The following is an 11,059-nucleotide window of genomic DNA, read 5'->3' as shown; positions in this document are numbered from 1 at the left end:
CTTAGAATGTGCTCCATCCAAGCCTACGCTTGGAGTATTAAAACATTGTAAAATACCATTTTGCAGATTTTAAAAAAAAAACACAGTTTGGGATTTTTTTGAACATCTATTTTCTTTTAAAAAGGCATTAGGATTTATAGTACAACCTTTCTCTATCAGACCTCTGGGTTTATTGCTACACTGTACTTTTCAAAGCAAAATGTAACAGCAGGAATAATTATAATTTGTCATTTTTAAAACTCTCAATAAAAAAAGCACCTTTAATGTTAGATGTCACTAAGTCTGTAACAAGATCTGTCTCTAAATGTTCAGGTAAAGTAACCTTGTTTTTATGCATTTTTTTGTTTTTTTACAACTATCCACTAGAGGCATTGGGGGAAAGGTTTATACATACATATCAAATTGGAATTGAACATAACTTTCATAGACACAGGTGTTTATAGTTACTGCTTTATTTAAATGAGTTTTGTCTGCAAAAAAAAGTAGTAAAATCTGGATGACATACTGTAAACCAGACAAAATGGGATTTTCTTTTCATCTATTTATGACGGGGGGTGGGGAAAGCTGGAGACCTACACTGCCACCTGCTGGTGAAACACCATGCATTATTTAATCCACTCAAACTAAGTTCCTTCCTAAAGCTATTTTTTTAAGGTCAATTTAAAATGTAGTTGCCAAAAAATCTACTAATAATCTTTCAGCAATTTCAGTGGGTTGCACAGTTAGTAATCATCTCCTAGGTTCATGGACCTAAAATGGGTCTTTGCATTGCAGTTTTTCATTTTCACTAAACTTTATGGATGAGGCACAGTCTCTCATTTTGTGTTCATTTTACTTACCCAGGTAAAGATATTCCTATGATCTTTTTTTATCTTACATTGGTGGGCTGCTCAGTGGGGCAGTGGGTAGCACTGCTGCCTCGCAGGGTTTGATTCCCGCATTTCTCCGGGTACTCTAGCTTCCTCCCAGAGTCCAAAAACATGACTGTTAGGTTAATTGGCCTCTTTAAATTCTCCTTAAGTGATAGTGTGCACGTGAATGGTTGTTTGTCCTGTTTGTCTCTGTGTTACCCTGTGAGGGACTGGCAACTTTTCCAGTGTGTACCCCACCTCTCACCCACAGACAGCTGGAGATAGGCACCCCTCGCGACCCCACCTTAAATAAAGCGTGATGGAAATGGATCAATGGATGGTACATTGCTTTGAAAATGATCTCCTCTGTTTGATTTCCTGAACATAGAAGAAAAGAGAAAATTTGTCTGAGCACCGCTGCTGCTCTCAAGGAAAGATTTGTGGAGGAGGGGTCCCATAACCAGGTTAGAGCTCCTCTCTTTACATGAGTTGTTATGGTAACAACCAGGCCTGCTTTGGGAAACGGACTTTTCTGAAGTAGATTCAAAAGCTGCTTCATAGAACTGAGCCCTTATTTTGCTATAGTTGTGAAGGATTTTACTGCACGGATTTTACTGAGTTTGTTTTTGCCGTCTCTGAAAACAATCTGACTCATTTGCCTGCAGTGGACAATGCCCTCTATCACTGTTGTTCAGGAGTATTGCTTGGCATATGAATGGCTCTAAGAGTGACATAGTTACAGTATAGTCAGGTAGGAGGTTTTTGTGTTTTGAAGCGAGGTGTTGCCCACCAGTTTCACTTCCATTTCGCCCACACAGCACTTCAACTTCAGAGCATTTCAGCAGGATTTGATTAGAGACTGAGTCTGTGTGGACAATCAACAGCCTGCTGCAGTGGCCTGTGAATTTAAAAAGGATCAACATCGAACTGGACAAATTGTACTTGAATACTCACATATTTTAAGTGTTTTCTACTATTGACCCCTTTTTGTCTTATGAATTACCCTAAATCTTAATAAGGTGTCAGGTGGATTTACAAGGTACTTTAATTCACATTGACCTGATATTTAACAAGTTGTATTTTGATCACTCATCCATGATGCAGATCGCCGGTTTTACATCTGAAAATATGAGCAGTAGGATGAGAAATGGTGACTTTGGAGCCCAGTGGGGCTCAGTGACATCATGGTCAGGTTTAGAAAAACAATTTGATATCATTTGAGTTATGTAACATGAAGCAGATGTAACTATTTGACTGATTGGATATGATCAGCTATAATAGCAAACCATAAACTAAGGTCCTGCTTATTTGCCAGACCAATGTCTCTTTTCCAGTCTTTTGTTTTCCAACTCTTCTTTTGATATTCTTTTTGATATTCAGGATTTTAGGTTTCAGAACATGTAAAATCCATAAACCAGCTTTATCCTGATTTAATTTAGGTTTGGCCTGATTTTGTCCCACTTTAGTCCAATAATAGACATTAAATATACTTTGCAAAACCAGTTTTCAACATCTGTTTAATGATCTGAAAATGAAGGCTTCTCCCCTTTCACTTTTCAACCAAATGCAAACGTCATTTGGATGTAAATCATGACATCTTTTTTTTAAAGTCTTTTTAACCAATTTTAGCTCGGTGGGGATTTATAATGCTTTCTGAAATGGGGCCCTAGAGTCCAGCTTTGTTTAATGATTAACAACCTTGTAGAATTTTTTATGTGTTTATGGTCTTCTTATATTAAAACTCTATAATTGAAAGTGGGGCTTCTGTATTTTATCACAGATGTAAGTCTCTGATTTTAATTTTTCATTTGACATAAGAGTGAATAAGCAAAGAGCTGCATGTTGTTTTCTTTTTTCCCTTTTAGCTCTTTTAGTTGTGATCTGTGACCTAAATTCCACAGCTCATGGGCACGAAGGAGAAACACGATCCCACTGTTGACCCTCTGGGCATTTACCCCTGTGCAAGAGTCAAGGTTCCTGCCAAGGCTCCTCTGGATGTCACAGTGTGTGGGCTAGAAGAGGCGAATCAAATCAGCCCTTCATCTATGCTTAGACTAGAGTTGCATAGTGTGAACTGAAGTTCTGGCACTGGATGAGTACAATCATAGGTTGGAATTCAGAATAGTTTGAAATAGCAATGATAAAATGCATGATGAGTACAAGATAGCTTGTAAAACATAAGGATAAAACAGTTTGTTCATCAACTGCGCTCAAAACTATTTAGTCTGTGAACAACAGACATCCAGTTTAGGGTTCCAGCTACTTATATTACACTGTAAATATGTAGCCGCCTGGTTATAAGAGGAACTGTGGGAATTTGCGACCCTTCAGTACTCCCATGCAGCTGGACAGAGAGACAGGACCGGAGCATATACACAACACTGCTGCTTAGGGGACACAAAGTCAAGCAGCACACGGCAATCTCAAGCAATTTTCTACAGGGGATTACAATTTGGACATCTGGGATATGTAGCCTGTCTGATTATTTCCTCACAATTTGTTGCAATAAGGGATCTACAATTTGTGAAGCTCCAGAGGCATACAAAGCATCAGCTAACCAAACTAAGAAAAAAGATTTACAAGGAGAGGTTGAAGAATGGCAGTGGCATGCCTCCAGAATAAACTGATGGAGTGGAGGAGACAGACGGAGGAACACAAGAGAAAACAAAATGGGGGTTTGGAAAACTCAATCGAAAAAGAGGAGGAAGAGGAAGACAATGTAAAGATTTACCAGAAAGATGATTATGCTACACTGGTTTTCCTCTCCTTGAAAGAGTTCAGGGATTCCTTGATTCTCACAGACCTTACGTTGAACACCAATGATGGTAGGAGCATTTGTGTTCACTCCACAGTCCTGGCTGCTGTCAGCTCACTCATCTGGGCAAAACTGAATGAAAGAAAGACAGAAAACAGTAGAGTTAATGAAAGAAAACCTGCTGATACCGGTGCTGGAGTCCATGGGTGGTCTATCTCTCTTGATAAAGAGGTGGATTGTGTCGGATTAGAGGCTGTTGTGGAGTTTGCGTATACTGGACTCATATCGAGTTTGAATGAGCATAACCTTAGTCAGATTCAAGGTGCTGCTAAAATAATGGGAGCCCCTCGAGTGCTGTCCCTGTGTGACTTGCACAATGAGCAGCTCTCAACACCTGGCAGAGACAATAAAGGGGTAATACTATCTGCTGCAGAACAGATGGCCATAAATCTAGAATCCATCAAACAGTTGTGGATTGACAGAGTTGGCTGTGACGTCAGGTTGGAAGCCCCTGGGGGATCAGTTCTTGGTAAGTACTCAGCCAGTCTTCAAGGGCCCCTCAGCAATGGACATTACTCTGCTTTAATATGCGTGTTGCAAATGGTTGAATCACCCTTGATTTACTCTGCTTTTATCTCCAATCTGGTCTGCTCTGCACTTCGCTGCTGTTCATTTAAGTCCTAATTTGCACCACAAGTGCTTTGATCTGCTCTGCTGTGAAGCCTGGAGAAGTCAAAGACGCCTGCACAGATTGTGCAAACAAAGCCAATGATCAATGTAGAAGTTAGGCGAAAACTGTTTTTAAAGTTTTTTTTTAATATATATTTTCAAGTTTTGCTCTACTAAGAGTGATTAAGCTGCATATGCACATTTATGAAAATAATTAAGACACAGGCACCTGGACAACACATATGTATTAATATACATGTTTGTTTATAATTATGGCCAGGTCTTGAAGAAAACGTAAAAAACAAAAAAACTGGACAATTGATCAATTAATCAATTTCCTATAGGTGCAGTGTGATGTGGGTAGACTGACTTCGAACTGACACTTCAAAAATTGAATCAAGTAGACTTTTAGCAGGTGGCAACATATGTACTGCTGCCCCACACCAGTCTGCAGAGATAGTGTAAATGCTTTTATTGAATATAGTGGATGTGTATTTAGTGTGGATTTCATACCAGAAGGAAGCAACAAGCAATGTAAATCACCTGGACTTGCCATTGAGTTTTGCAACACCCAGGTAAGTTAAGGTGTGGTGAGCCAAAAGGAACCTCTTCTAAGGCAAGAACACACTAGCCTTTGGGAATTACAGATTCATCATGTTCTATTGCTGCTACCTAACTGATGTCTGGTTCCCATGGCAATATTTCAGGACTGATTTGATGAAAAGAACACGGTATACAGTCACATGACACAACATCAACATCAGCTAACAGATTTCTTTCAGGAAAATTTAAATATCAGATTGGAGATCTCATGAAATCTTTGTTATCATACATGAGTTCAGAGGATTTAAACATGGCTCATGAAGATGCAATGGCGAAACTTGGTGAACTGATTGTACCAGAGATAAAGACAGTAGAGTTGTAAAAGGTGTTTATCAATAGAATATTGTCAGTGTGGGCTGGATGTCTACTGTCTAAACTGGTGAGTTATATTTTCTTTTTACTCTGGAAAAGCTCTCTGATTGGCTACATTCAAGATTCAACCGGTTGCATCCTTGTTTGCACTCGGGGAACACCACATTTGGCACTGAGCCAGGACAATCCAACATGTTAGATATCCCAAATTTTAGGTCAGTGTGGTCTTAAAATACTTACATACCAAGCAAACCTGATCACGTTTAACCTACCACCAAGGGTGGGATTATCCCATTTCAAAACCCATCACAATAATTGGGGCATCTTGGTAGGGGAAAACCAGATCAAAAATCAGTATGACAATCTTGCCGTGTGAACCAAATATAACACATTTCACACCTTTCAGAAAAATAGCTAAATGGCACAAGGGTCTACATCAGGGGTCACCAACCTTTTTAAGGCTGAGGGCCACTTCAAGGGTACTGAGTCAGAGGAAGGGCTACCAACACTGACCCATGCACAGCAAGTCAGTTCACCTAAACTTCATTATACATTATAAACATTTCTATTGTTTCCTTTAAGTTCTAATTGTATTTTAGACATTGTCATTTTGAAAGGATCTATAAATTATTAAAAAAGGAGATAAACAGAATAGAAGAAAATTTCAAACTTAGCCCACTGGGGAATTGTTCTTTTTCTTAGAAGTCTGAGGGCACCCCATGTGGTCCATGAGGGACCCCTTGGTGCCTGCCGTCACCACGTTGGTGACCCCTGGTCTACATCTTTGCACAGAAGATGGCGGTGGAATTTAAGATCAAGAAACTTAAGAGTAATGACATTCAGTTGTGACCAGATTTTTAGATGAAAAAGCCTATATAATCTCACATATACATTGGCTAATTCTTTTCTGGTGGCAAATAACCAGTAAAATTATACAATGTGTAACATTCTAACTCTTTCCTCAAACCAGTTAAAGCTCGAAAAGTACCGAAACATGTTTATACTGTATGTTGATATCTTCTCATGACCTCCTTCTCTGTAGTCCACAGAGTGATCCTGGCTGTCAGTACTGACTATTTTCGTGGGATGTTTACACTGGGGATGAAAGAGTCCCTTCAGTATAGTGTGAGCCTGCCATTCCTCTTTGTCTCAGATCTAGAAGTTTTGGTTGGCAGCTCTTACAATGGGACTCTTCCACTCACCTGGACAGGCATCTTTGAGATTGCTTGCCTTTCTATTCAGCTGCAGTACCAACCTGCCCTGTCCTTGTGCTTTAGCTTCCTTCGCCATGAAATAAATGCTCACACCTGCCTTGATGTGGTATCTTTCGCTGAAGCCTACAACATGGCACAACTTCAAGAGGCTGCAGATGATTTTGTCCAACGGCAATTTCAAGAGGTGGCCTGCACATCTAAGTTCAAGGATCTGCCAGCCAAACAGCTACTCAAATACCTAAACAGCACCTCACTCTGTGTTCCTTCAGAGCTAGTTGTGTTCAGAGCTGTGGTGTTATGGATTCAAGAAAAACCCAATCCCAGACTTAAACTGGCTGAGGAGCTAATGAAAACTGTTCAGTTTTCCCTGATGACATTTAAGGAATTTAAAGAGGTTCAGTCACATAGCATTTGGTGTAATCACAGGTTGACCGAGTTGTATGATAGAATCTATGAAGATTTCTATTATAACGACTCTCCACCACAGAATCAATGCCGCATCTATCTGCCCAAAGAGAGTCTAGTATTGATTGGGGGCGACCAGATCTCAGAAGACCTGTGCAGCCGCAGCATCAGCAGAGATATTTGGTTTGGGAATTCTGTGAGAAGTCTGGGAGGGATAAACAAGGAAATTGAGTGGAGAAGATTGGGAGAAATGCCGGAGTCACCAAGGTTCAGCCATGAAGTCGCTGTTCTCAGTGGACAACTGTACATTTTTGGAGGCAAAAATTATTATGGCAGCGGTGACATCTTTAGCTCTGTTTATAGGTGAGAGAAAGCAAAATATGGAAATTAAGAGAACCTATCTATCTATAACAGCTAAGATTTTTATGTCCAAATGTGTTTCTGCACCCTAATTCCAGGTATGACCCTCTTCAAAATAGCTGGGAGCGCCTGTGTGAAATGCAAGAGAAGAGATCCTCTTTTTCTGTGATTGTCCTGGATGGACAGTTACATGCTGTTGGTGGATACTGTGAACCTCATTATTTGGATACTGTTGAACGCTACTGTCCCACCAAAAACTCTTGGAGGTATTCTAGACACTAAATGACCAAGACTTCAATGTCTTGTCTTCAATTTTAATTTGACTGTGTGATCTGGTGAACTGTAAAGTGCCTTGAGATGACGTTTTGTGAATTGGTGCTATATAAATAAACTGAATTGAATTTTAAATCCTCAAAATTTATTTCTCTATTTTGTCCCTTTGGACCAAATGGTGCTTTTTGATACATATTGATTTACTGCTGAAAGCATTAAAAGTAACTTTAGTTAGTTAAACTGTGTAGCCCTTGCTTACATCACTTTCTTCTCTTTCAGCTTTACCAGACCCCTGGATGTACCGTTGGGTGGGCATGTAGCAAAGGCTTTTAAAGGGCAGATCTTTATCTCAGGAGGGCAAAACAGTGACCAGTTGTGTCTTGCATCTATGTTTCTGTATCACCCAGAGAGAGGAAGCACCTACCTGGCAAGTATGAGCAAACCTCGCGCTCATCACTGTATGGAGACCCTGGGTGAACATCTTTATGTAGCAGGAGGAATCACCACAAACGATAACAGGACTGTCGTTGATCAGCTGGCCTGTGAAATGTATAGTCCAGCTACCAACTGTTGGACTGCGATCACATCTCTGCAAGTGCCGCATGTCGGGGCAGCTAGTGCGGTTTTGGAGGGAAAGTTTTACTTGCTTGGTGGGTACAGCCAGGAGGACTGCAGTGACACGAATATGGTCCTCCGCTATGACACCAACAACCAGAAATGGGAAAACATTGGACAAATGCCAGGGCCTAATAATGAAATACGAGCATGTGTGCTGTGTTTGCCACACCATTTGCGTATATGAAACACAATAACTTTATCAGCTGGGATTAGTGAGTTATTATGGTGATGCGTATTCGGATTTATACAGTACATTATGCCCCTATGTGAAATTGGATTTTTTTTTAAGGAGAAATTTACATCTCAGGTATTACCAATCTTAAGTTTATTGCAATGTATACAACTCTGCAATTGCTATAGTTTTTGTTTGTGCATGCATTTTAAGTTTGAGAAGGTAATGTTAGCAGACATCTGCAAGTCTAGCAGTTTTAAACTGGTTATGGCTCCAAACATTCCTGCTCTGGGAGTAAGTTCAAATGGTGTTTTGTTGGTTCAGATCCCCTATCCCGACTGAAACGTTTGTCAGATACACTCAAACCCTGCTTCCTCTGGTTGGGGCCTTGATCTCAAAGTTTGCTAGAGATAGGCATTAGCTCCCCAGCAACCTCACAATAATGATGAGGGTGTAGATGAACTGATGAAAACAGAACATTTTCTGACAATTTAATAATTATTTAGCTAATATTTTACAGTTCTAGTTAATGTTTATGAACAGGATTTTTTTGTGTGGGCATTGTACTATTTTCTTTAAATATAATTTTATTCTCAGTGGTTTTCCTGTTTAGATAAAGTTTATAAATAGAAATAAAACTAAAAGTAGAAATATTGAACAAAATGTATTAAAAAGTGATATTTTTTTTGCTTGTTTGTTTGTGTAAATACAGTTTTTTTTTTTTTTTTTTTTTTTTTTTACATAGTATTCTAAACTTCCATAAAAGTTTAAAAAAGAAAAACAAGCTTTCTCAATTGAAATGTCAATTCAAATGAGAAAGCTTCCTGGAGGGGAAGCGACACGTCTTCAAATCTTAGAAACCAAGTCCAGTGGATTGTTTTTTTTTTTTTACTTTTACGGAATGACTATGACCTGGATGACTGAGAATCTTTATCAGCAGTATTTTAAACTCTGATAAAAGGTACCTCAAAATCCCGGGCTTGCGGTCAAATCCCCAGTCGCTCCTCCTTGGACTCTCTGCTACGTCTCTCTACAGCAGAGTATCACATGCTCTGCTGCATGAAAAAAACAAGGATGTCATAATCCACCTGTGACACTTCCTGTATTTTATTTATATTATTGGTTCCACTGTGCCTTTTTGCTTTTTACAAAATTTGTACAAGTTTATACAAGTGTCTCTATCTCCCTTGTCCCTTGGACACAAGGCCTGTGAACATTTTATACCTGCTAGTTTAAACATTGCTGTCAACATATTCATAAAGACATTCACAAAATGGACTTAGCATGCTCTTTTGCTTTTTTTCACAGACACAATTCTGAGCGCACCAAATCAGTAAATCAGCTTTATGAGTGCAGTCAGGGAGACAAATGGTATGACAAAGATAAAACATTAAAGGTTACCTTGGAGATTTACATTTACAGCATAATGAATATAATTAGTCCTGTAGCTGAACAGGTGAGAACAATATTTGATTACACGTTCTACATGCACAATGAAGCAATTGATCATCGTATATAATTATTTTACTGTTGACACTAAATGCTGGGAAAAGATACTGAAAAGATTCTTGCTCACGATACATAACTATAAGAATTCTGAGTGTTGCAACAAGCTAGAAGATGAAAAAAAACTACGGAAAGTAAAACGGTTCACTTTTTTTTCATGAGGCTAATTAAATCTCTAAGGCCGTTCTTTATTTTTATCTTTTAGCTTTTTTCATATCCCGTTATTTCACAATAGGTTTGGTTATTACCACCTGCCTGTTAGTATTAAAAACATGTCACTACTACATACTCTAAAAATTCTTTAATATACTGTCTCACAGTAAAAGAAATACCTTTAACACTTCTCCTTGCAAATTTTCTTACTGTGATTCCTACTAAATAAGTCAGATTCTATATTAGCTGATTTTGATGATTCCAGTGATACTAGGTCCAAGTGGAAGGCAGCAGGTCCCTCAATTGGAAGCAAAGTGGAATCTTCAGCATCAGGCTCACAGTTTGTGTTGTTATTGTACAACGAATTGTACAGTTACAGACAAAGTCATTTAGTTTTAATTAAAGTATACCAGTTTATCTGTTTTAGTCATATTAACTGCCATTAGTGGAAAATAAGTTACTAAGACCAAAGAAATGTCCATGGCTATGTTTTTTTTTTTTTTTTTTGTGTATAGTTAGTCATTCCTTAGAAATTCAAAGTTTGAGAGACATTATAAATACTAAACAGCTTAGTGAATAGCTTATTTAGTTGTTTTTAAACAACGCATGATAATTAAGTCTATGTTTTATATCTGATATGTCTTGTCTGTCCAAAGTTCTATGGAACAAGCGATTGATTATTTTGCTTTTGTGATTTGGAGAGAGAAAAATTACTTGACATTAGTTGATTTTAGTAATATGGGTCTTATTAACATCACAAATGCTTAATTTTGAGATTTGCTGTCCAACAGTCAAATCTATATATTAGATTAGATTCTAATACTAGAGTAAGAATGATCTCTTTCTTGTAATAGCAATCCATGGCCACAAGAGGGGACTGTCCCCTAATTTGATTTTAAAACTGTATGTAAAATGAGAAAAATCAGTGAATCACTCTAGTTCGTCTGATTTACATCATAATGATAATATTTGATATAAACTAATAATTTCCTTCTACATTCATGAACGGCCCTCTTTATTTTCTTTTCTTTTATGAAAGTAGCTTTTATTATATGCTCTAAAAAGGACTTCCTTTGTTCTAAAGTTGCCCGGCTATCAAGAAAATTTTATAAATTTTTCATTTATGTTCATATATGTTTATTTACTTTTAAATAAATGTAGCAGAAAT

At 38.2% G+C, this 11,059-nt stretch overlaps 1 protein-coding gene and 1 long non-coding RNA gene across 3 annotated transcripts; both read left to right on the top strand.

The window, feature by feature from the left end:
- Positions 1-3,174: 3,174 nt before the first annotated feature.
- Positions 3,175-8,499, top strand: LOC119787822 (kelch-like protein 33). 2 transcript variants are annotated; one of them, XM_038291872.1, is made up of 5 exons: positions 3,175-4,135; positions 6,233-7,172; positions 7,268-7,435; positions 7,722-7,750; positions 7,850-8,499. In XM_038291872.1, exons 1-5 carry the CDS (start codon positions 3,448-3,450, stop codon positions 8,242-8,244), a joined length of 2,220 nt encoding a protein of 739 aa, XP_038147800.1. In that variant the 5' UTR covers positions 3,175-3,447; the 3' UTR covers positions 8,245-8,499. The 2 variants fall into 2 exon arrangements, with proteins under 2 accessions (XP_038147800.1, XP_038147793.1); XM_038291865.1 differs by having other exon boundaries at positions 7,722-8,499.
- A 489-nt stretch (positions 8,500-8,988) lies between these two features.
- LOC119787763 lies at positions 8,989-9,364 on the top strand. Its single transcript, XR_005281362.1, has 2 exons — positions 8,989-9,193; positions 9,231-9,364. It is a non-coding gene; the product is annotated as an uncharacterized LOC119787763 (long non-coding RNA).
- The last annotated feature ends 1,695 nt before the right edge of the window (positions 9,365-11,059 follow it).

Source organism: Cyprinodon tularosa, unplaced genomic scaffold (genome assembly GCF_016077235.1).
Source record: "Cyprinodon tularosa strain WSP-4 unplaced genomic scaffold, ASM1607723v1 ctg1083, whole genome shotgun sequence".
Classification (NCBI taxonomy): Eukaryota; Metazoa; Chordata; class Actinopteri; order Cyprinodontiformes; family Cyprinodontidae; genus Cyprinodon; species Cyprinodon tularosa.
The sequence above is the reverse complement of the archived record's forward strand: the minus strand, read 5'-3'. Positions and strand labels throughout refer to the sequence as shown.